At 40.4% G+C, this 27557-nt stretch overlaps 1 protein-coding gene across 1 annotated transcript; it reads right to left on the reverse strand.

Moving 5' to 3' along the window:
- Positions 1-21040: 21040 nt before the first annotated feature.
- On the reverse strand, positions 21041-22983 carry LOC138899271 (uncharacterized). The gene is made up of 2 exons (XM_070185416.1): positions 22891-22983; positions 21041-21400 (listed from the first exon to the last, which is right to left on the reverse strand). The coding sequence occupies exons 1-2, from the start codon at positions 22981-22983 to the stop codon at positions 21041-21043; spliced, it is 453 nt and encodes a 150-aa protein (XP_070041517.1).
- Positions 22984-27557: the final 4574 nt, after the last annotated feature.

Consider the following 27557-nt stretch of genomic DNA (forward strand, 5'->3'; position numbering starts at 1 on the left):
GGAGAGTGATCGGAGGTGGGTGTCGTGCCCCATTTTCTCGCGAGAGCGGGTTTCGACGTGTGATAACTCTTTTAAAGGGTATTAAGAGATAAGAGTCGCCATCTAATAATTTTTAAGGTGCGTTAGGGCACCTATTTGCAAATAACTCTGTTTGACCAGTCAACGCCACCAAATATCGGGTAAGGGCTTAAATTACCTCAAAGAGAAGGTGTTAGGCACTCTTCGAGTTCCACAACTGTGGGTCCCGGCCGAACTTTAGACTATGTGGATTATATAATTAAGCTAGGTGATCAAATAAATAGAAGAGAAATTCAGAAATTGTAGAGTCTTATTAAAACATATGACAATCAGTACAAGTCTTAATAACTACAAAGGTACAAACTGTATTGATCTATGTTAAATAACTAAGTATGAATAACACGCACATAATAGGAGGGGAGTCCTAAGTTTTTTAGCCTAAAGGATCATCCCGTTCAATATAAATAATACTTCGCAACTCTCTTAAGGTAGAGGTTGCTCGTATTATTCAGCGGGCACAGACTATCATATTCTGCTACCCGATTACTATGTTGAAGTTGTTTACTTAAAGGCGTTCTAATTCAATTCTAAGTCGTACCCTATATGTGCACTACCCATCCTATACCTATGGTCCAGGAGGCTTTGGACCTACTATCGGGTGATTCTAGACTTTACTTAGGTTGCTCAAAAATGATAAAACTATGCGACATTCAAAACAGATAGGACGACATACAATATCAATAAAAGGCTCAAGTTAACCTCCACACATAAGTATGAAAGCACACAAACAGATTTCTGGTTAGGCAGTAGACAAAATTAAGATGTATTAGAATCATTAAGTCCTACATGTATGATTTCTATATAATTAGAACCACTCGGCAATTAGTGGGAATTCTTTTAGGCAGGATTTCTAGGTGACCAGTTTTGTCGAAGAAGCTATTTAATATATAGTTCTTATTAAAGAATCCTATAGTTTTATGTGTGTAGTAGCATCCTATAGACATGATCTCTAAACGATTAGCATCTGGGCAGTGAAGTAGTTGAGAATGCAGAATTATTCAATTGCCTCTATAGGCATGTGTTCTAGACGGGTTGTATGACAAAAAGAGGATAGCAGCGATGACAACTTGGGTAATCTATATTGGAATTATATGGACATAGTGTCTAGATGAATCACATATTTGAAAGAAATACCAAAGCATACAGTTTCAGTTGTTTGTATTGATCTCCTATAGGCATAATATCTAGTGCAAGAAGTCTAATTTAGATCCTATAGGTATGCTATCTAACCATTCAAGTCATCATATAGACCCTAAGTCATGTTTTCTAATGGGATAACATTGTGTGCATATAATTCTAGAGAATGAGGCACAATGAGCAAACAAAAAATTAAGACCCTATAGGCATGATATCTACCCATTCATATAAAAGATAAAGTATCTAGTTCTCCCTTTTCACTAATTTTCCCATCATTCAGTTTTACAAGATATTACAGACCATACTTAACAAGCATAGACCCAATTAAAAATATAGAATAACCTAGTAACACCTCTGGGCCTTCCAATATGCTTAGAACTTTGCATGGACAGGAGGTCCAAACTCCAGACGCAAATATTGCATTTCAAACCTCCAATATCGAAGCAGACCCAACATACATGCCCAATATACCAGGCCCAAATGAATAACTTGCTTACCCAAAAGGATGCCAAATTCAACCTTACAGGTGACAAAATACTCATGGGATTGATTAGCAACTTTACCACTTAACTCCTAAGGTTATAAATAATCAACAATTCTAGCCGAAACACATGGACAAAAATACACGAAATACTTATAATTTCAGAAGGCAGACTCATGATTTCATTTTCGGAAATAACGTTAAAGTAACAGAATTGCCCATCATAAGATAGTGAACTATTTCAAAAGAGTTTCAAAAGTAAAATGATTTAGAATTATCCTAAAAGAACCTTAGACACGAGATTTAAACATGAAAATCTAACAAAGTCATAGACAAGAACAAGTAGAGCATAACCTTGACATGAAAATTTTAACATGAAAGCTTAGTGAAGACAACATAATATTACAGATTCATGATCGAGCAATCACTTAGTTGAGAATGAGAAAACTTTAACATGCTAAGTATCAATTACAATACTAGAAAAAAAACTTATAATAGGCAAAAACATGTCAACTTCACATCAATCGAACATGCAAACATCAAACCCGATACTAGTTGGTCACATATAGGAGAAAATGTTGGTTATGATATTTACTCTAAAGTTTTCAATTGATACTGAGGAACACAAGATTGAGCAAGTCAGGAACACAATAGAGTTACAAATAGCATGGAAAAAGATCATAACTGACAGTAGAATTCCATAAAGACAACAGGTTATGCATAAATGTTTCAACATGAATTAGAACACATTTTGGGTATAAATTGGTTATTCATAATAGTACAGGACAAGGCAAGAAAACAAATTCAGAATAAGCAACAGTAATAAGCATTCGAGTACATAAATTAGCAGGCAGGCTTAAGAAGGCATAATCCAGATAACAAATAGGCAAGTTGAACCACTTGTAAGGACCCGTAAAACTTTAAAGCAAAAACTCGGGGTTTCGTGGTGCCATGATAGATTCCTGCGTTATTATAGTAGAAATTCTTCGCGACGAGCTTGCAGAAGAAAATGTTTGGATTAAACAGTACCCTACGGACTGAGAGGAAAATGTTTTGTGGAAGAACGCATTTCTGCGGCCCATTATGCGGCCGCATAATCACTATGCGGACCGCATAATGGCCGCAGAGTGAAGCAGTAAGTTGGCCAATTTGAGGTCAGCTTTGCGGTCGATTATGCGATCGCATAACCACTATGCGGACCGCATATCGGTCGCATAATCCCTCTTGGATTTTTGCGGAGGGAGTTCTGCGGTGCATTATGTGACCGTAGAACAAGTATGCGGACCGCATACTGGTCGCATACCTGGACCGAAAGTTCAGGCCCCTGAGGGCCATTTCTACGGTCACTTTTCGGACCGCATAACCATTATGCGGTCGCATATGCGACCGCAGACCTGTGTCAGGACACCCATTTTTTTAATTTAAAATCCGACCCCCATTCCATTAAAACACCCCTTTAGTCTATTTTGAAGCTAATTTATGATATTTCTAGTGTGAGAGAGAGATGGTTCTAGAGGGAGGGCCTAATTCCCATCAATTAATCTTCAACCATCACTCAAAACTTGAAAATATTCAAGTAGAGCACCAAAGTCCTCATCCAAAAAGGTAAGACTTCATCACCCCAGCTCTTAATTTCAAACATAGCTATAATAGGGTATTAGTGTGATACTTCATGGGTATGAGGGTGGTTCATCTTGCATGCATATAATAAAGAGTGTGGGAAAACTAAAAAGTGAACTAGAACCATGAACGTTTTCCTAATTTTGGGTTTAATTTGTATATTGCTAAAATAGATTGAGGTTGCTAAGGGTTCCAGATAATTGTAGAGTCTAAAGAAGCGCAATTGAGGTATGTATGGCTAACTCTTTTCTTCCTAGAATCGAACTCCTGGTGTCCGAATAATTGGTCTAAGTTCCGACTTGATCTTACTAGAATTGTTTGCCTTAGTGTGTTGGGTTGAAAGATTCATGTTCCCTAATTATTTCATCATGCTATTTGAGAACGTAACTATAATTTTCCAAGCTCCTTCCCTTATGTGTGCAATGCCTTATGTGATGGTACTTATCGACATTAATGATGACGTTATTTGAACGAATAGAAAGGGAAAGACTTGAATTGTAAAATGTGCCCAAGTGCCAAGAACTACTTAATAAATGAGGCTGTTTGTGCCATGTAACGAAATATGGGAAAGAGATGTGAATTAAGTGAGCAATTGAAAGAGGTTATGTCTCAAGTGAGATGGCTTAGCCGATCGGGCCGAGATCAGACGTCATGCTGTACACATGGTGGCATTTATGTTGGAATTATTGATTTACATTGTGGATATGGATATGTCTCACTTGAGATGGCTTAGCCGGTCGGTCCGAGACCGGACTCCGTGTAAAAACATGGTGGCATTGTGAGTTATGGCTTTGGCACTAAAGATTATTAACCTAAAAAGATGGAAAGATTGAATTGGAAATTATGTGATCCTTACTCAGTGTTTCTTTGTATTTCTGTGACGTACTTATTGATTATTATGACTGCCTTCTCTTTATTTTCACTGTTCATTCTACTAAGATTGGTGTTTGCCTTACATACTAGTACTATTCGACAGTACTAACGTCCCTTTTGCCGGGAGCGGTACATCTTTGAATGGATGTAGGTGGTTCCATCGCAGATAGTGCCGATCGTAGATAGTGGTGCTCTCTTTGTCTCCTCAAAGCAGTCTTGGTGAGCCCCATTTCTCCCAGGGGTCATGTAGTCCTTCTTTTGTATAGGTTTTTATTTTTGAGGTATAGCTGGGCCCTTGTTGCCGGCATTGTCATGTTGCTCTTTTGTACCCTTAGAGGCTCCGTAGACGTTTATGTGGGTCATGTATGTATGTTGGGGTTCTTCGTTGGATCGAGTTGTATTTTGAAAACTCAACTATGGCATAATGTACGTATATAAGAAAAAATGAACTAGCAACGTTTATATATTTATATGACTGATCTCTCCCCTATTTTACAAATGGTTTTACGTTCCCTTTTTGGATTATGAATGAGTCGGGTAGGAAAGGTTCAATAGGCTTGCTCGACCGGGTTCACTCGGTTGCGCACCGGTTGCGCTCCTCGAGGTTGGGGCGTGACAAACTTGGTATCAGAGCCTAAGGTTTTAAAGTATCTTAGGATGTCTCGGAGCCGTGTCTAGTAGAGCCCTTCTTATCGGTGTGTTGTCGACCACATCTATAATTAAGGGGCTACTTGGACATTTAAGAATGATACCCTTCATTGTTGTTCTATATCATACAATAGAGCTGAATGTGAGGTTGTTTTTCCCTAACTCGTGCATTGTTCTAACTTTCAGTAAATGGCACCTAAGAAGAGAGCGAGAATTGGCCTAGAAGCCAATACCACCCCAGGAGTGGTTGTTGATCCCTTACTTGATAATGCGGGTGAGGATAATCCCCCTACTATCACACTGCCTGATTCGTCTACTCTAGAACATACTACCTTAGCACCCGCGGAGGATGCCACAATCCCTCCCGCCGATATACCTGTTCCACCTCCAGCCCCAGCTCCCGGTATTTCTGATGGAGATCTTAGAGGAGCTATTCGGATGCTGACTCAGTTAGTAGCTTCCTAGGCTCAGAGGTCAAATATTGCACCCACCTCATTTATCTTGCAAGGAGATTCTTCCGGTTCCAGGGTAAACAGGTTCCTTCAGTTAGACCCTCCAGTGTTCACAGGTACTAATCCCGGGGCAGACCCTCAGGATTACATTGATGAGATGCATAAGACTCTCTGAGTTATGCGTGCTACAGATACAGAGGGAGTAGAGTTGGCCTCCTATCGTCTGAAAGGGGTGGCATATTCCTGGTTTGAGATGTGGGAGGATTCCCGTGAGGAGGGGAGCCCTCCGGCGAGATGGAATGAGTTCGCGGATGCCTTCATATACCATTTCCTGCCTGCCGAGACTAAGGCAGCCCGTGCTGTGGAGTTTGAGATGCTTAAACATGGTAGTAAGAGTGTGTGGGAATATCACATGGAGTTCGTGCGCCTGTCAAAGTATGCTGCTCGTATGATGCCAACTATGGAGACTAGGGTGCGTCGATGGAATTCCTCCAAACTGGGAGATTGATTTTGGGATTGATGTGATGCCGGGCACGCAGCCTATATCCATTCCACCCTATAGAATGGCGCCGGCAGAATTAAAAGAGCTAAAGGAACAACTAGGGGATTTTCTAGAGAAAGGTTTCATCCGACCGAGTGTGTCACCTTGGGGCGCACCAGTTCTCTTTGTCAGAAAGAAAGATGGATCGCTGCAGATGTGTATTGATTACCGACAACTCAACAAAGTCACAATAAAAAACAAATACCCATTGCCTAGAATAGATGATTTGTTTGATCAATTACAAAGTGCTAAGTTCTTCTCCAAAATTGGTTTGCGGTCCGGGTACCATCAATTGAAGGTAAGGGAGTAGTATATTCCGAAAACATCTTTCAGAACCCGGTATGGGCACTTTGAATTTTTGGTAATGTCTTTCGGGCTAACAAATGCCCCAGCAGCTTTCATGGATCTTATGAATCGAGTCTTCCAGCCCTTTCTTAACTCCTTTGTGATAGTATTCATTGACGACATCCTTGTGTATTCACAAAGTCGAGAGGATCACGCCGACCACCTCAGGGCAGTTCTATAAACTCTTCATCAACACCAATTGTATGCAAAGTTCTCGAAATGTGACTTTTGTCTTGAATCTGTTACATTCCTGGGTCATGTCGTCTCCTGAGAAGGAATTAAGGTTGATCCTTAAAAGATTGCAGCGGTGAAGGATTAACCTAGACCTACTACTCCAATAGAGATTCGCAGTTTCTTGGACTTGGCCGGGTATTATAGGAGGTTCATGGAGGGGTTCTCCACTCTTGCCTCTCTATTGACTAAATTGACGCAGAAGGCGGTTAAGTTCTAGTGGTCCGATACTTGTGAAAGGAGCTTCCAGGAATTGAAATCAAGATTGACTTCGGCGCCGGTATTACCCTGCTAGAGGGTACCGAGGGGTTTGTGGTGTATTGCGATGCTTCAAGGATCGGTATTGGGTGTGTATTAATGCAACATGGTAAGGTTATAGCATATGCTTCATGGCAACTTAAGAATCATGAAAAAAACTATCCAACTCATGACTTAGAGCTTGCGACTGTGGTTTTTGCATTAATAATCTAGCGTCATTATTTGTATAGAGTCTATGTAGATGTATTCATGGACCACAATAGTCTTCAGTACATTTTTAAGCAAAAAAATTGAACTTAAGGCAGAGAAGGTGGCTTGAATTGCTCAAAGATTATGACATCGACATTTTGTATCATCGGGGGAAAGCTAATGTGGTGGTGGATGCTCTTAGTCGGAAATCTATGGGTAGTTTGGCTCACTTGGAGGCATGTCAAAGGCCCTTGGCCCGGGAGGTTCACCAGTTGGCTAGTTTGGGAGTTCGTCTTGCGGACTCTAATGAAGGTGGAGTGATTGTGTGGGATAGGGCGGAATCATCGCTTGTGACGGAGTTCAAGGAGAAGCAATACAATGATCCAATGTTGGTGCAGTTGAAGGAAGGGATTCATAAACATAAGACTATGGCTTTTTCTCTTGGCATGGATGACGGTACATTACGGTACCAAGGACGACTATGTGTTCCAAACGTAGATGGTCTTCAGGAAAGAATCATGGCAGAAGCTCATACTTCTAGATATTCCGTGCACCCAGGTTCTACGAAAATGTATCATGACCTCAAGGAAGTTTACTGGTGGAATGACATGAAGAGGGGTATGGTGGACTTTGTGGCAAACTGTTTAAACTGTCGACAGGTGAAGGCCGAGCATCAAAGTCTCGATGGGTTAGCACAGAGTATAGAAATTCCAATGTAGAAATGGGAAATGATCAATATGGACTTTGTGGTAGGGTTACCGCGTACTTCGCGGAAGTTTGACTCAATTTGGGTGATCGTGGATCGACTCACGAAATCAGCTCATTTCCTGCCGGTTAAATCCACCGACACTGCGGAATAGTATGATCAATTGTATATCAAGGAAATAGTCAGGCTTCATGGCACTCCAGTTTCCATCATTTCCGATCGAGGGGCCCAGTTCCCAGCTAATTTCTGGAAGAGATTTCAGCAAGGTTTGGGTACGCAGGTAAATCTTAGCACGACCTTCCATCCACAAACTGACAGGCAAGTAGAGCGGACTATTCAGACGCTTGAGGACATGTTGCCTGCTTATGTGCTTGACTTGAAGGGTAGCTGGGATGATCATTTTCCGCTCATAGAATTTGCTTATAACAACAGCTTCCATGCCAGTATTCAGATGGTGCCGTTTGAGGCCTTGTATGGTAGAAGATGTAGATCGCCGATTGAGTGGTTCGAGGTTGGAGAAGACGAACTAATAGGACCAGACCTTGTGCATCAGGCTATGGAAAAGGTTAAGATCATAAAAGAGCGGTTGAAAACTGCTCAAATTTGTCAAAAATCCTACTCGGATGTTCGTCGCAGAGACTTAGAATTCAAGGAAGATGATTGGGTATTCTTGAAGGTATCTCCCATGAAGGGGATCATGCGGTTTGGAAAGAAAGGGAAATTAAGTCCGAGGTATGTCGGGCCGTATAGAATCACTCAAAAGATAGGTCAGGTGGCGTACAAGCTTGATCTACCACCTGAGATATCATTAGTGCACCCGTTGTTCCATGTGTCTATGTTGAAGAAGGTAATTGGAAATCCGTCCGTTATCGTGCCGGTTGAGACCATCGAGATTAGCGAAGAACTGTCATATGAAGAGATTCCGGTTGCTATTCTTGATAGACAGGTTCGAAAGTTTAGAAACAAAGAAATTGCATCCGTAAAGGTATTATAGCGAAACCAGCAAGTCGAAGAAGCTACTTGGGAAGACGAGAATGAAATGAAAAAGAAGTACCCTCATTTTTTTGAATAACTATGTAATAGCTCTATAAAGTCCCCCCCCCCCCCCCCAAATTTTGTATCACCTGTTCGGCTAATATAAAGACACTCCTTTCTAGTTATATGTCCCCTATGAGGCTTCGGTTGGTATTATTTTGTATTATGTTGTGTCATTTAATTATATATATGTTGCTAAGGTGTGTTTCGGGGGCTCTCTGATAGGTGGATAGGCCTAAATACAAAGGAAACTCTGGCAAAATTTTCAGAAAGTTAGGAAGTTAGGCAAATTTAGGGGCTGATGGTATGTGGCATAACTGAAACTGTGTTAAGTGAACCTTGATCCTCATTCGAAGACGAATGATCTTAAGTGGGGGAGGATGTAAGGACCTGTAAAAATTTAAACCAAAAAATTGGGGTTTCGTGGTGCCCTGATAGATTCCTGCATTATTATAGTATAAATTCTTCACGGTGAGCTTGCAGAAGAAAATGTTTGGATTAAACAGTACCCTACGGACTGAGAGAAAAATGTTTCGCAGAAGAACGCATTTCTGTGGCCCATTGTGCGGCCGCATAATCACTCTGCGGACCGCATAATGGCCGCAGAGTGAAGCAGTAAGTTGGCCAATTTGAGGTTAGCTTTGTGGTCGATTATGCGACCGCATAACCACTATGCGGACCGCATAATCCCTCTTGGGTTTTTGCAGAGGGAGTTCTGCGATGCATTATGCGACCGCAGAACAAGTATGCGGACCGCATACTGGTCGCATACATGGGCCGAAAGTTCATGCCCATGAGGGCCATTTCTGCGGTCACTTTGCGGACCGCATAACCATTATGCGGTCGCATATGCGACCGCAGACCTGTATTGGGGAACCTATTTTCTTAATTTAAAACCCAACCCCCATTTCGTTAAAATACCCCTTTAGTCTATTTTGAAGCTCATTTCTGATATTTCTAGTGTGAGAGAGAGAGGGTTCTAGAGGGAGGACCTAATTCCCATCAATTAATCTTCAACCATCACTCAAAACTTGAAAATATTCAAGTAGAGCACCAAATTCCCTATCCAAAAAGGTAAGACTTCATCACCCCAACTCTTAATTTCAAACATAGCTATAATAGGGTATTAGTGTGATACTTCATGGGTATGAGGGTGGTTCATCTTGCATGCATCTAATAAAGAGTGTGGGAAAAATAAAAATTGAACTAGAACCATGAACGTTTTCCTAATTTTGGGTTTAATTTGTATATTGCTAAAATAGATTGAGGTTGCTAAGGGTTCCAGATAATTGTAGAGTCTAAAAAAGCGCAATTGAGGTATGTATGGCTAACTCTTTTCTTCCTAGAATTGAACTCCTGGTGTCCGAATAATTGGTGTAGGTTCCGACTTGATCTTACTAGAATTGTTTGCCTTAGTGTGTTGGGTTGAAAGATTCATGTTCCCTAATTGTTTTAGATATTTACCATGTCATCATGCTATTTGAGAATGTAACTATGATTTTCCAAGCTCCTTCCCTTATGTGTGCAATACCTTATGTGATGGTACTTATCGACATGAATGATGACGTTATTTGAACGAATAGAAAGGGAAAGACTTGAATTGTAAAATGTGCCCAAGTGCCAAGAACTACTTAATAAATGAGGCTGTTTGTGCCATGTAACGAAAGATGGGAAAGAGATGTGAATTGAGTGAGCAATTGAAAGAGGTTATGTCTCAAGTGAGATGGCTTAGCCGATCGGGCCGAGATCGGATGCCATGCTGTACACATGGTGGCATTTATGTTGGAATTATTGATTTACATTGTGGATATGGATATGTCTCACTTGAGATGGCTTAGCCGATCGGTCCGAGACCGGACTCCGTGTAAAAACACGGTGGCATTGTGAGTTATGGCTTTGGCACTAAAGATTATTAACCTAAAAAGATGGAAAGATTGAATTGGAAATTATGTGATCCTTACTCGGTGTTTCTTTGTATTTCTGTGACGTACTTATTGATTATTATGACTACCTTCTCTTTGTTTTCACTGTTCATTCTACTAAGATTGGTGTTTGCCTTACATACTAGTACTATTCGACAGTACTAACGTCCCTTTTACCGGGGGCGGTATATCTTTGAATGGATGTAGGTGGTTCCATCGTAGATAGTGCCGATCGCAGATAGTGGTGCTCTCTTTCTCTCCTCAGAGCAGTCTTAGTGAGACCCATTTCTCCCAGGGGTCATGTAGTCCTTCTTTTGTATAAGTTTTCATATTTTGAGGTATAGCCGGGGCCTTGTTGTCGGCATTGTCATGTTGCTCTTTTGTACCCTTAGAGGCTCCATAGACGTTTATGTGGGTCATGTATGTATGTTGGGGTGGTCGTTGGATCGATTTGTATTTTGGAAACTCAACTATGGCATAATGTACGTATATAAGGAAAAATGAACTAGCAACGTTTATATATTTATATGACTGATCTTTCCCCTATTTTACAAATGATTTTGCATTCTCTTTTTGAATTATGAATGAGTCGGGTAGGAAAGGTTCAATAGGCTTGCTCGACCGGGTTCAATCGGTTGAGCGCCGGTCGCGCTCCCCGAGGTTGGGGCGTGACACAACTAGAAGGCATAGAGCCTTAAGAAGATCTTCAAAACATATAATGGCATGTGATTCATACAAATTCTTAGAAGCATAGATATGCAGAACAGGAATACAAATAGAAAGAAAATGAAATTGCACGAGTCATAGATACATTACCAGTAACAGAAGAACAAGTAAACAAGAGGAGTAATTTCAGCAACACTTCAGTGTTAATAGCAAACGAACAGTAGAACCCAGGAATCTTAGTGTGTCAAAGTTCCCAAGGGTTTCGACTGAACCCCGGACAATGCTCACACGGAGAAACGTTCGACAATTGAATTCTGGTGGCCTTGGCTTTCAGCTGGCCAAAAACCAAAGTTCAAAATAATAAAATGAGAGCATAAGAGAGTAATAGTAGTTAATTTCAGTGAATCAGCCCTCCTCAAAGGGAATTAGGGGAGGGGTTTATATAGTGGTAGAATCAGGCAAATGAACAAGGAAAGAAATCAAGTAAACACGAACAAGAAGAGTAAAATCTCGCATGCAAGTCAGTAAAGTAACCGGAAAGGAAAAAAATCAAACTCCAAACCCTAGTTAGGGTTTAATACTTTCAAATCGACCAACTGGTATGGAGAATCAGGCTTTTCTTCGTGTATATGGATGAGATATTGTCCAAATCTCCAAGATTGAGGTTGATTCCCGTCTGATATAGAGGTGGTATTTGCCAAAATTAGGCAAATATACGATAACTGTGTGACCAGTAGAAAAGAAACCCAGATATGGTAAGCAAATAATGGTAAAATCCCATTATCAACAGGATTAGGAGAGGGAGTTAAGGGGAGGCGACTAGGGTTCTTCAAAAGAGATAAAGGGAGGGTTGAGACCGTTTAGGGGCAGCGGCTTAGGGAAAATGGGTTAGGATTTCAGAGTTGGTTAATTAAAAAGGGTGGAGTGATTGTAGACCGTTTATCTTGAAAGATCAACGGTCAGGATTAAGGAATAGGCGGGGCGTCCAACGGGTTGCGACCGAGTCATTTTAAAGAGGGTCGTTTGGTTTGGGCTTCTAAGTCTTAATGGAGATGGGCCAACTTGTTTGGGCCTTGATTTGGTCCGAAATTAGCTTAAAATTTGGGCTACAAATTAAATACATGAAATTCATCAAAAATAAGTTATAAAAATGATTAGTAGGCAATAAAAAGTATTATTTATGCAGTAAAATACTTAAATATAATAGCTTAATATTATAAAAATATAAGAAATACTTTTTAGCATGAATAATATAATAAATACAATCATGTATAGAATATAGGTTGTTATTGCAAAATTATGTAAAATATCTTTAAAAAAACAAAATATAATTATATAAAAATAAGTAAAATATTATGAAGCATATATATGGATGCAAATAATAAATTTATATGATTGAATCATCGCAAAATAATTTAAAGAGGTAATTAATAAATATTCAAGTGACTTAAATGCAAGAAAATCAATTTTAAAGCTTTAAAAATTATGAAACATTATAGAAAATACTTGTGTAACTCTTGTAAATTAAGTAATGATGCAAAATGACATTTTAAAAGTATATATACTATTTGAAAACATATGAGGGCAAAATTGGGTATCAACAACTGCCCCTCTTTACCCGGGAATGATGAAAGAGTTGTCGGGTAAAGAAAATTATGACCAATTTTGGCCGAAGTGAGTGAGTACTGATGTACTTTGAAATAAAATGGGGGCCGAACCCTGGTTCTTCAGTTGCCTACATATTCCTGGTATTACGGGAATCAGGCCGTGTGTAGTTTTGGATCCAGCGACTAACGAAACCAATAGAGTTGTTATAAGAGTGGTCATATGTTTCGAAAAAGATCGTTTGGGTATGATAGTGTCATAGGTAACGGATAATTTTAGGTGGAGCTATGAATGTAAATTTGAACGTTGCAAATATTTGAGGTAAATGTTTGGGCGGTTACGAGACAAAGAGTAAACAATTGCTAATTGTCGGCTACGTTTGAGATAGTCAAAGGATGTGAACATTGTGGACGGAAACCGGAGTGAGAATTGCTCCTGTTTGTAGAACGGTTACCTCCCGAGTTACCTGCAAAACTTAAAACACGATGCATGTCGTGTACTTTAAACATGATACAAATTCCCTTTGGACCATAAGGGTTTGAAATTCGCATGTTATTAAATAATAGTATCTGTGAAATTGTACAAAAACTAGCTTCTCTTCTTCTTTTATTTGTCTTTTAATTTTTTATCACGATAATTTATTAGAGCATGACCACCTAGAAATGCCAGCTAAATAGCAAGCTGATGATTAGTAATATTCTTATCTAATAAAATCTCGAATCTTAATGTTGTTTAGTGGCCTGCTATCATGATTGATCATATTAAATGGATATAAAGAAGTTTCTTCCGCTTCTTATTTGGCCAACCAGAAAACTTACACGAGAAAATGACACAGTATAGCCGCTCTCAAATTAATAACTAGGAAACTTACCGGAGAAAATGACCTTTGAGAGCGGCTATACATATATGTTTATGTATATTTTATATAAAGAATATACAAATTATATACACTTTTACAGCTTTCGACCGCGAACTAAAAGTTTGCCCAATTTACACTTTACAGTAACGAAGTCAATAGGTTAACATTTAAAGAAATGTATTGTTTGAGACATATAACTTTGATAATTGAAAGCAAGCCCAAAGAAAGTCTTCTATTTTGGATAATTAACATGTCTAAAGCAAGTCATCGGAGTAAATGAATTTTGAGCGCACTCTATATAATTTTACTTTGCTCTACTTCTGAGCTTTCACTTCCTATGCACTAATCCTGTAAGCTAATTTGGTTTTAGTTTCCACCAGTAAAAAGTACTCCCTTTATCCTAATTTATGTAGATGTGTTTGGATTTCGAGAGTCAAATGAGTTGTTCTTTGGCCGTAATTTTTTTCATATGCCTTTAAAATATTTTGAATTATTAATTATTGTGACTTATAGTACTTTTTAACTTAAACATTCTATGTTCCTTTTCCTTTTGAGGTTCAGTGACGGTGTGATTCTTTGTAACACTATCCTTTCCTTTTGTATTTGACTGTACCTCAGCTATTGCAATAGCGTTTTTGACATTAGCATTCTTCAATATGTCGGGACACCTTCATACTCAAACCTTTGTTCATGTCCCTTCAGCCCTAACCCCAAACCTTCTTGACCAACAAAAACTTGTGAATTTGCCTAAGGTAATCCCAATTAAATATTTGTTCTGGTAATAAGACCCATACCGGCAGTAACGAGGTCTCCTCATTCGGGTTGAAGTCGACCATTTGAAAACTCGCATTAAGGAATCCTTGATACTTAAGAATCTTCTGAAATAGACTTCATTGAAGTCCGATTCAGCAGTGAATTTAATGAATACATGTCTGTAATTGTAAGCTCCGATTCTTACCTTTCCTTTAAGCGGGATTAGTTCCAAAACTTTGGCCCGAATTATTTCAATTTTCGGTCTTCCATATGTGAATTTCTCAACCAGTGTAAGCTTGCACTCATCGGCCATTACTCCATAGTAGTCTTCAGCTTTGAAAATCACTGTCGGTATCCCATTGTGGGTGGTGTGTCTGGCAATTACCTTGGAGCTAGGTTTGACAATTTCTGGAATTGGGGGTCCTTTCACAGCTTCTATATACTTCAATTTGGTTGGTTCTGGAGCATTGGAGGTCGATGGGATATCTGGTGGTTTCTTTTATAGTTCAATACGCGCCGAAGGCATTTCTGCCGGCGTCATAGTGTTAGAGCGTGAGTTTTAGAAAAGAGATGTTGAACGGTTATATTGTTAGAGCGGCCAAACGCAATAGTTAAAAAGCTAAGCATTGTCCTAGAAGCAATCCCCTCTCTAAAGTTATCAGCTCCAAAGACTCCAATGCATGAAAGAATCTTCTAGTCATCAGAGACAAAATGGATAATATCATTAGTTGAAGGATCAATAATGGTAACTCACTTTTTTGGTGGGATGATTGGACTGGCCATGGGTCGCTAAATTCTCTTATTTCTCCTGCCATTGAACCTATGAATGAGAAAGTCAAGGATTACATTAATGATCATGTTTGGGACCTTGACAAAGTGAGAAATATTATTAATGAGGTAAACATTGGGAATGGACTTCTCAAACACCAAGCTACTTGGAAAATTACCCCCAATGGAATCTTCTCTTGTGCCTCGGCATATGAAGAACTAAGATTGAAGAACAACAAAATTCCAATCTTCTCTAGAGTCTGGATCAAAGAACTTCCCTTTAAAATTTCTTTCTTCATGTGAGGACTAGTGAAGGGAAGACTTTCATTGGATGATAATATTAGTAAGTTTGGTATCAATTTATCAGCAAGTTGCTCATATTGTAGGGTTCCAAAAGATGAAACTGCAAATCATGTTTTTGCCAACAGTGTCATAGCAAAGAAGGTCTGGAATCAGATAGCTGCCCCCTTGGGAATTCACATCAATGGAACCAGCCTTACAAATTATCTTTGGCATTGCTAGAACTCTATACCAAAATACAAAGCTCACCATGTTTTTTTTTTTCAAATCACTCCTAGTATATTATGTTGGGAGATATAGAAGGCTAGGTATACTAAGAAGTATGATCAAAAAATCGCTTCAGTTTCTAGAATTTGCCACCAAATACTTTTTCAGGGTAAAGTGGCAATGGGCAAAAAATTCAGTATAATGGAGGATAGCTGAAATTGGAGTCGAGTTTGCTATATTACAGAAAATTACAAGCTTAATGTATATTAGTTGAGACCACATGTTAACAACTGAAAACTCAATACAGATGGAAGCTTCATGCCAATCAAAGAAAAGCTGGAGTAGGTGGAATTGTTAGAAATAAAAGTGACAACATGATTATGGCCTCTGCCTAACCTACTCAGTTCTACACTAACAAATTTAGTGAAGCTCAGGCTGCGCTTATTGGTATCACTTGGTGTTGCGATCAACATTTTGATAGTTTGCAACTTGAAATGAACTCAATGATTGTTCAAATGATTCAGGGATCCATTAAACATCCCTGGTCACTGCACAACTTGATTGAGAATATTCAAAAAAAAATAAACCAAAGAAGTATTCAGGTGAACCACTGCTTCAGAGAAAGCAATGAGGTAGCGGATACTCTTGCCAGATATGCAATAACTATCTCAGATGAAAGAATTTTCTACATGGAGAATGATCTTCCGGGTGAAGCTAGAGGTCCCTTGAGAATGAACAAGCTTCACCTCCCCAACTTCAGAAGGAAAACAAAGAAGCACTCCACATGGTGCTATGACCCTCAATGAACTGTATATCATACTTCATAGAGGAAGTGCAACATTATCCTTTTTCCTATATTCAAAGAACTACCCACAGTAACATCTCCAAAGGCCAAGTCCATCAAATTTAATAGGAAGTATTTTCCTAATTTCCTAATATTTTGTATAAGGTTCCAGGGAAAAGCCTCACCTTTTCTTCCCTTACTATCCCTTGTAACTTTTGAGGTGAGGTTATATGTCCCCCTCGTTGTAATCTTTTCTTTCAAATAATTTAAAAGGTAGGGGTCCAGGCCAAACCCCCCGTCACCACGGGAGGTAAAAGCCTCGGTGGATAGACTATATTAAAAAATACTATGTTTAAACACGGTGAATATCAAGAAGTTTGAATCTCGAAAAGAGAGAAAATGTCACATAAATTAAGACAGAGGTTTCCCGCACATTTGAAGAGCAATGAATTAGAATGAGAGTGTTGACCTAAGCGATTTTGATTTTGATGATTGACAAACTCGGACGATAAAGATGATGTCCTTAGACCATGACGTCCTGGGCCATGAAGTATATGATAAGGGATTATCAGGCCATGTAATGGTGTCCTCGGGTCATCAGGATGGTGCCTTCGGACTATGACGCCTTTGAATAACGATATGCAATTTTTATAGATCCTCAGGCCATGGCATGGTGTGATCAGGCTATGAGGATGGTGCCTTTGGACTATGGCGCTTTCAGACATTATAGTGATGTTTCAGCCCATGAAATGCAAGTATGCGGTAATATCGATCATTTGATAGAAAGGACAAGCGATGCTTAGTCATATACAAGAACGAGACAAGACAAGGCTTAGTCTTGTATGAGATGAGGGCAGTGCTTAGCACGATGGAAAGAGTGGAGGTAATGCTTAGTCATATGCAAGGAAAGGCAGTGGAGGCAATGCTTAGTCTCATGCGAAGAATGAAGACAGTGTTTAGTCTCATGAAATGAAAAGGAGTGCTTGGCCTTATACAGTGTGGAGGCAGTGCTTAGCCTCACGCAAAGAATGGAGACAATGCTTGGTCTCATGCAAGGAAGGTAGTGCTTTAGCCTTATGCAGTGTGGAGGCAGTGCTTAGCCTCACGCAGAGAATGGAGACAGTGCTTAGTCTCATGCAAGGAAGGCAGTGCTTAGCCTTATGCAATGTGGAGGCAGTACTTAGCCTCATACAAAGAATGGGGACAGTGCTTAGTCTCATGCAAGGAAAGGCAATGCTTGGCCTTATGCAGTGTGAAGGCAGTGCTTAGCCTCACGCAAAGAATAAAGACATTGCTTAGTCTCATGCAAGGAAGGCATTGCTTATCCTTATGCAATGTGGAGGCAGTGCTTAGCCTTATGCAAAGAATGGAGACAGTACTTAGTCTCATGCAAAGAAAGGCAATGCTTGGCCTGATGCAGTGTGGAGACAGTGCTTAGCCTCATGCAATGAATAGAGACAATGCTTAGTCTTATACAAGGAAGGTAATGCTTAGCCTTATGCAATGTGAAGGCAGTGCTTAGCCTCATGCAAAGAATGGAGACAATGCTTAGCCTCACGCAAAGAATGGAGACAGTGCTTAGTCTCATTCAAGGAAGGCAGTGCTTAGCCTTATGCAATGTGGAGGCAGTGCTTAGCCTCATACAAAGAATGGGGACAGTGTTTAGTCTCATGCAAGGAAAGGCAATGCTTGGCCTTATGCAGTGTGAAGGTAGTACTTAGCCTCACGCAAAGAATGGAGACATTGCTTAGTCTCATGCAAGGAAGGCATTGCTTATCCTTATGCAATGTGGAGGCAATGCTTAGCCTTATGCAAAGAATGGAGACAGTACTTAGTCTCATGCAAAGGAAGGCAATGCTTAGCCTTATGCAGTGTGGAGACAGTGCTTAGCCTCATGCAACGAATGGAGACAGTGCTTAATCTCATACAAGGAAGGCAATGCTTAGCCTTATGCAATGTGAAGGCAGTGCTTAGCCTCATGCAAAGAATGGAGACAGTGCTTAGCCTCACGCAAAGAATGGAGACAGTGCTTAGTCTCATGCAAGGAAGGCATTGCTTAGCCTTATGCAATGTGAAGGCAGTGCTTAGCCTCATACAAAGAATGGGGACAGTGCTTAGTCTCATGCAAGGAAAGGCAATGCTTGGCCTTATGCAGTGTGAAGGTAGTGCTTAGCCTCATGCAAAGAATGGAGACATTGCTTAGTCTCATGCAAGGAAGGCATTGCTTATCCTTATGCAATGTGGAGGCAGTGCTTAGCCTTATGTAAATAATGGAGACAGTACTTAGTCTCATGCAAAGAAAGGCAATGCTTGGCCTTATGCAGTGTGGAGACAGTGCTTAGCCTCATGCAACGAATGGAGACAATGCTTAGTCTCATACAAGGAAGGCAATGCTTAGCCTTATGCAATGTGAAGGCAGTGCTTAGCCTCATGCAAATAATGGAGACAGTGCTTAGTCTCATATAAGGAAAGGCAGTGCTTGGCCTTATGTAGTATGGAGGCAGTGCTTAGCCTTATGCAACGAATGGAGATGGTTCTTAGTCTCATGAAAGGAAGGCAGTGCTTAGCCTTGTGCAGTGTGGAGGCAGTGCTTAGCCTCATGCAACGTGAGGACAGTGTTTAGCCTTATGCAAGGAGTAGAGACAATGTTTAGTCTCATGCAAAGGAAGGCAATGCTTAAACTTATGCAATGTGGAGGTAGTGCTTAGCCTCATGCAAGGTGAGGGAAGTGTTTAGACCTATGCAATGATAAGGGCAGTGTTTATCACCATCCAAGAAAAGCAATGACTAAGTGCGAGAGGATAAAGCATTTCTTAGCTTAACGTGTTTGCGTTTGGTGACTTTTGTCGTCATAAAGATAGTGATCTTGCTGTGTGTATGTATTTGTGGCCGTTCCTGTTATGTTCATTGTGCCTGCGTCCAAAGGAAAATCATGAGTTTTGTGGGGAAAGGTTGGTTCGTGCTCTCGATTCCTTGCTTTGCTTTTGCTCTTGTCTGGAGGTCCTGCTTGAGTCACCCCGGGTAAAGTCTGGCTACTATATATAAAGATAAAGTTTTCGAAAACATGAATTTGCGATAAACTTCTTGTATAAAAATGTAGTTGTTTTCAAATATGTGATAATGCATGAGAGTAGATAGTTTGTTGAATTGATGACTATGACATGCTTTTGAAACATTGTGACTTCCTTAACTCGGAATTTTGAGGATCCTCCTCAAAATTCTGCCCCGGTTTAAATGCGTACTTCTGGCGATACATTCCTTGGCGGTTCCAAACATGATGAGATATGGCAAACTCGAGTTCTTGCCCTAATTTCTGACCATAGGAGAAATGGAGATTTTATTATGATGTGACCGAACCCACAGGGCTGCCTACGTATCCCCTCTTAAATGGGAATCAGGTCAAGCGTAGTTCCGTTAAATACAAAGTGCAAACATAATCTTAAACATAGTAACTCTTGACTGTGTCCAAATTGATGGGCTTTGGTCAGATCTCTCCGTCCATTTCTGCGAGTATAAGTGCTCCTCCTGTTAATACTTGGCGAACCATGTAAGGGCCTTGCTAGTTGGGTGAGAATTTTCTCTTTGCTTCATCCTGATGTGGGAAGATCCGTTTCAGTACCAATTTCCCCTGTGTGAATTGCCTTGACCTAACCTTTTTGTTGAAAGTTCTTGCCTTTCTATTCTAGTAGAGTTGACCGTGACATAATGCGTTCATTCTTTTTCCATCAATGAGAGCTAGTTGTTCGTGCCGGCTCCGTACCCATTCTGCATCGCTGAGCTCGTCATCTTGTATGATTCTTAAGGAAGGGATTTCCACTTCGACGGGAATAACGGCTTCAGTACCGTAGACTAGTAGGTAGGGAGTTTCCCCAGTTGAGGTACTAACTATGGTGCGATACCCGAGCAAAGCAAACGGTAGTTTCTCATGCCATTGTTTGTAATTATCTACCAATTTCCTCAATATCTTCTTGATGTTCTTCTTGGCAGCTTCTACAGATCTGTTCATTTGCGGCCTGTATGTTGTAGAGTTTCGATGCTTGATCTTGAATGCTTCGCACATGGCTTTCATCAAGTCGTTGTTGAGATTCGAGGCATTGTCAGTAATGATTGACTCAGATACTCCAAATCAACAAACGATGCGATCCCGAACAAAATCTGCTACTACCCTATTAGTTACAGCCTTATAGGATGCGGCTTCAACCCATTTCATGAAGTAGTCTATAGCCACCAGAATGAACCTATGTCCGTTTGAAGAAGCGGGTTCAATTGGTCCAATGATATCCATACCCCAAGCAGAGAAGGGCCAGGGCGAACTTGTTGCATTGAGTTCGTTGGGCGGCACTCGTATCATATCAGCATGTATCTGGCATTTGTGATGATTTTGAACATATTTGATGCAATATGTTTCCATAGTCATCCAGAAATACCCTGCTCTTAATATCTTCTTGGCTAGAACGAAACCGTTCATATGGGATCCGTAAGTTCCGGCATGTATTTCCTTGATCAGACTAGACACTTCCTTGGCATCGATGCATGGCAACAATCCCAAGTTAGGAGTCTTTCCATACAAAATTCCTCCGCTTTAAAAGAAATGGTTGGCCAATCTTCGATGTGTGCACTTCTGAGTGTGTGTAGCGTGCTCTGGATATTCTCCCTTTTCCAAGTATTCCTTTATGTCATGGAACCACGGATTTTTGTCAATCTCTTCCTCAACATGAGCACAATAAGTTGGCTGCTTATGAATTCCTATTGGGATAGGATCGATGAAATTCTTGTCTGGGTATTGTATCATGGAGGCTAAATTGGCTAATGCATCTGCAAACTCATTCTGAATCCTTGGAACATGCTTGAACTCTATCATTGTGAATCTCTTGATCAGCTCTTGTACACAGTGCAAGTATGGAAATATTTTGGTGTTCTTCATATCCCATTCTCCTAGAACCTGGTGCATCAATAGATTTGAATCTCCTGATTACCAGCAACTCCTGAACGTTCATGTCAATGGCCAACCTGAGTCCCAGGATGCACGCCTCATATTCCGCTATATTGTTGGTGCATGGAAACCTGAGTTTTGCAGATACCGGATAGTGTTTACCGGTTTCTCACACTAAGACAGCTCTGATACCTACTCCTTTGATGTTTGCTTCTCCATCAAAGAACATCCTCCAACCATCGTATGCCTCAGTAATTTCTACTCCCACAAACGATACCTCATCGTCGGAAAAATACGTTTTCAATGCTTCGTATCCTCCGTCTATGGGATGTTCTGCCAAGTGATTCACCAATGCTTGCCTTTGACTGCCTTCTGGGTTACATAGATGATATCGAACTCACTCCGCAATATCTGCCACTTTGCTAGTTTTTCCGTAGGCATGGTTTCTGAAAGATATATTTTAGCGGATCCATCCTCGATATGAGATATATAGTGTACGCATAGAAATAATACCTCAACTTCTGGGCTATCCATGCCAGAGCACAGCAGGTGTATTCCAATAAAGAATACCGGGCTTCATAAGGCTTGAACTTCTTGCTCAGATAATATATCGCCTACTCCTTCTTTCCACTTTCATCATGTTGTCATAGAACACAACCAAAGGCCCCATCCAACACAGATAAAATAAAGCAGCAAGGGTCTTCCTGGTTTTGGTGGGACCAACATAGGCGGTTTGGATAAATACACTTTGATTTTGTCGAAGGCTTTCTTGCATTCTTCTATCCAACTTGTTGCAGCATCTTTCCTCAGCATTCTGAAGATTAGCTCACATATCACCATCGATTGTGCTATGAAACAGTTGATATAATTGAGGCGCACTAGAAAACTCATCACATTGTTTTTTCTTTGGCGGTGACGAGTCCTGTGTAGCTTTGATTTTTGACGGATCTAACTCGATACCTTGGCGGCTGACGATGAAACCTCATAATTTTCTAGCAGGGACTCCGAAGGCACATTTTGTAGGGTTCAACTTCAAGTTGTATTTTCGAAGCCGATTGAAAAATTTCTTCAGATCTGCTATGTGATCCGAACTCCATTTAGATTTGATGATAACATCGTCCACGTACACCTCTATTTCCTTATGTATCATGTATGAAAGATAGTCGTCATGGCCCTCATGTAGGTGGCCCCAACATTCTTCAACCCAAATGACATCATTTTATAGCAATATATTCCCCATGGTGTGATAAAGACGGTCTTTTCGGCATTCTCTTCATCCATCCAAATCTAGTGGTATCCTGTGAAGCAATCTACAAAGTATTGGAGTTCATACTTAGTGCATTTTTCAATCTATATGTGTATGTTAGGCAACGGGAAATCATCCTTAGGACTTGCTCTGTTCAGATCTCGGCAATCGATGCATACTCTAACCCTCCAATATTTCTTTGGAATGGCACAATGTTGGCCAACCAGGTTGGGTATTCGACCACTCGGAGAACCTTGGCATTGATTTGCTTGGTGACCTCCTCTTTTATCTTCAAACTAATATCTGGCTTGAGCTTTCTGAATTTCTGCTTCACCGATGGACACATGGGATTGATGGGTAGCTTGTGAGCTACTATGGATGTACTTAAACTAGTTATATCGTCGTAGGAACATGCAAAGATGTCCTCATACTCCTTTAGGAATCTGATATACTCTTCTTTCTCAGATGGTGGTAGATGAATGCTTATACGAGTTTCCTTGATTATTTCGGAATCCCCTAAGTTAATATCCTCAGTTTCCTCCAAATTAGACTTTGGTTTGTTTTCAAAATTCTCTACTTCTTTGATGATTCCCTTAGGTATTATATCTTCTTCCAGATCTTCCGAATCACTGTCCTTATGTTGCGTTGTCTCATTACATGTCACAATTGTAGATTCATCAAATGTAGTAAAATAATGATAAATATGAAAAGCAATAATGCATAAAAAGAACTTTTAAAATGTCAACAAGTACGACTCGATGGCTCGAGTAATTATTTCAAACGAAATACTGAAAATGTCTTAAATGCTCAAAACTATTTGAAAATAATTCATGATAATATTCCAGGCTACCCAGGAACTCGGCAAGCCCGGGATGGTGCAGTGGTTCAGTTCTTGAGAACAACTCCTTCTTCCATGATTTGAATAGTAAGGTCTTCCTCCTCCTCCTCAACAATTGCACTACAATCCATGTCTTCTTCATCTTGAAACAGCTTTCTCATCCCGGCCAAAACCTCATCTTCCTCAGACCCCCACATCATGTCAGCCTGATGGAATGTCTGGTGCAAAGGTGCCAAAACCATCTCTAGATTGAAATTGATTTCTCCTATAGTGGCTCTCTGAGATCCATCGATCGCCTTCACATTCATGCTTCCCACTCGTATCTCGTACAGGCCTTTACCCAATCTTTTTAGAGTGGTCAGTGGACATATATTCAGACTCAAACCTACATCTATCCAGACCCTAGCGATGAGCTTATCTTCGAATTTCACTGTGATGTGCAATGCCCTGTTGTGACTCAATCCTTCTGATGGTATGTCACGACCCGGAATTCTCACCGTCAGGACCGTGATGGCGCTTTACATTTCACTTGCTAGGCAAGCCAACGTTAGAGAATCATTAAACCAAATCCTTATTTCCATTTAGTAAATAACAATAATTAGCTAAGATAAAATATAATAAGTGCGGAATAATATAAAGACTGTATCAATTACTACCACCCGGATCTGGAGTCACAATTCACGAGCATTCTAGAATTTACTACAAGTAATAGTTTGAAAGAAATACAACTGTATGAATGAAAGAAACAGTAGAACAGAAAAGATAGATGGGGACTTCAAGGTATATGAACGCCGACAGATCTACCTTGAGTCTTCGGATAGCGGTCCAATAGCAAAATCTCTATCAACCCGAGCCGGTACCAAAATCTGCATAGAAAGTGCTGAGTGCAGTATCAGTACAACCGACCCCATGTACTGGTAAGTGTCGAGCCTAACCTCGACGAAGTAGTGACGAGGCTAAGGCAAGGCACTTACAAATCAACCTGTACAGTTTAACAATGTATATACAAGTAACAGTAATGAAGAATTAGATAGGAGATATAGAGAGGGGGAAACATGCTGGGGGAAATGCGAGATAAAGAACTACAGCAGAATGATAACTGGAACAACCAACATATTATGAATCAACAGGAACACGAATACAGTAAAGGAAAAATGCACGGCATCACCCTTCGTGCTTTTACTCTCAATCTCACCATAAAATCAATAGAAACAGCACGGCATCACCCTTCGTGCATTAACTATCATAATATAGCACGACATCACCCTTCGTGCATTAACACTCACAATATGGCATGGCATCAACCTTCGTGCATTAACACTCTCTTTTATCATAATGCAATGCATAAATAACAACAGGGAGATAGAATAACAAGTACTAGCCTTACTTCAACATTTGGTTCCACAATATCAATCTCAACTTTGAAATAAATTCTCAATTATCACCAGAAAATCTGTAAACATGATAAGAACGATCAATTTAACAACACCAGTATAAACACGTAGCAATTAGGCATAGGAAAGAGAAGATATAAGAAAAACGGAAGAAACATGGAAAATAGGCAAATTGGCGTCGAATAAGTACTCGTCACCTCACATATACGCCACTCACATGAATTTCACATAGCAAATAGTCTAAGGTTTCTAATTCCCTAAAGTCAGGGTTAGACACAATACTTCTCACTCCGAAAGCCACTTAATTCTCAATCACAACTTTTCCTCTAAAATTCGCCTCCAAACCACTCGTATCTATTCAAAAATGACTCAATAATATCAAATATTGCTAAAGGAATCAATTATATTGGATAAATAAAATTCCCCAAATTTTTCTCCAAAAAGTCGAAAAAAATCGACCCCGAGCCCGCTTGGTCAAAACTCGAGGTTCGGATCAAAATCCATTTACCCATTCACCCCCGAGCACGAATATGTAATTGGTTTTGGAATCCGACCTCAAATTGAGGTCTAAATCCCCAAATTTTCAAAATCCCTAGTTTCTACCCTAGCCCCTAATTCTACCATGAAAACTCTAGATTTTAGGTTGATAATTCATAAAATGTAATGGGTAATTGAAAGAAAATAGTTTAGAATCACTTACCAACACTTGGGGGAAGAAAATAAATCTTGAAAATCGCCTCTAGACCGTTTGTTTTGTGAAAAATGGAAAAAATGGCTTAATCCCGTGTTGGATTCTGTTTTAAGTGCTGGGCGATAGTGTGCATCACGTTCGCGAGGCCACTGTCACGTTCGCGAAGAGCATTGGCTGCCAAGCCTTCACGTTTGCGAGACAGTGTTCGCATTCGTGTAGGCTACCCCCCGGCCTTCGCGTTCGCGAGACATTGCTCGCATTCGCGATGAAGGAAAGGCTGACCCCCCCAGTGCCTAACACTACACGTTCGCGATGAGCTTGTCGAGTTCGCAAAAGGTAATGGCCCATCGCTTCGCTTTTGTGACCAAGTCTTCGCATTCGCGAAGAAGAAAATTCCGGCCTCATCAGTTTATTCTTCGCGTTCGCGAGAGGACCTTCGCGAACACGAAGAAGGACATGCCAGAACAACAGAATCTGCAGAAAACCAAATTTTCCAAAGTCCAAAACATCCCGTGGCCTATCCGCTCACCCGAGCCCTCGGGGTACCAAACCAAACATGCACATAAGTCTAAAAACATTATACGAACTTGGTCGCGCGATCAAATCGCCAAAATAACACCTAGAACTATGAATTTAGCACCAAATCAAATGAAATTCTCAAGAACACTTTAAAATTTCTAACTTCTCAACTGGATGTCCCAATCACGTCAAATCAACTCTGTTTCTCACCAAATTTCACATACAAGTCTTAAATATTATATTTGACCTATACCGGGCTTCAGAACTAAAATACGAACCCGGTATCAACAAGGCCAAACATCAACCAATTCTTAAAAATAATTAATTTTCATCAAAAATTCATAACTCGAGCTAGGGACCTCCGAATTCGATTCCGGGAATATGCCCAGGTCCCATAATTCAATACGGACCCACTAGGACCGTCAAAATATAGATCTGGCTCTGTTTACCAAAACTATTGACTGAAGTCAACTAAAATCAAGTTTTAAGATAAATATTCTTATTTTCATCAATTTTTAACATAAAGGTTTTCCGGAAATACGCCCGGACTGCGCACACAAATCGAGGAGGGTAAAAATGAGATTTTTAAGACTTAAGAGCGTAGATTCGAGTTCTAAAACATAAGATGACCTTTTGATTCATCACATGGTAACTCATCTTCGTGGAAAGTGATTTTGTGGCTCTCCAATACATGTCCGACCATGTTAGCCATCTCTCCACTAGTGATGCCGACGGGTACATAAGCTTCACTCAACACCTTCATCAAAGTATTCATGTACGCGTCTGAGTTTTGCAACAGTGATAAGATGGATATCTGAGCGGGAGTTTTGTTCAAGTGGTCAACAACAGACTACTCCCTTGCTTGTATCTTCCTCCAGAGATCGTTAGTGCCAGTCTCAACAACAGGCGGCTTAGGTGCAACTTCTTTGCTCATTCCTCTCAGATTCTCAAGTGTGTAAACTCTTTCAGTCCCAGTCATACCTTGCACGACACCTGTTTCTTCCATTTGGCTTTTCCCTTTCTCCTTTCTTCCACAACATAATCCCACGGGATGACATTAGACTTGTAAGATGGTGTGGGAGCTACCATTACAGTGAAGGGTATAGCTACCTCAACTTTAAATGGCGCTTGGGTTTGAACCACAACTAGCGTGAGGGTGACCGAAGATGTTTTAGCAGCGTCTCCCTCTCGAATGAGTCCAATGGACCCTTCCTGATCCCATGCCTCATCAGTTTCTATCACCTTCACTCCCTCACCCATGTGTTCTGGGAGAGGGTTGGTGCAAACATATGGTGAAGCTTCCTTTGCTTGTATAACCTTAGTGTTGATTAGCATCTGAATTTTGTCTTTCAACATGCGACACTCCTCAATAGTATGACCCTCCATACCTGAATGATAAGCACATATTTTGTTGGGGTTGATCCATTGGGAGGGATTTTCCACAATAATATTAGGAATAGGGATGCCGTAACCAGTAG

Source organism: Nicotiana tomentosiformis, chromosome 9 (assembly GCF_000390325.3).
Source record: "Nicotiana tomentosiformis chromosome 9, ASM39032v3, whole genome shotgun sequence".
Taxonomy (NCBI): domain Eukaryota; kingdom Viridiplantae; phylum Streptophyta; class Magnoliopsida; order Solanales; family Solanaceae; genus Nicotiana; species Nicotiana tomentosiformis.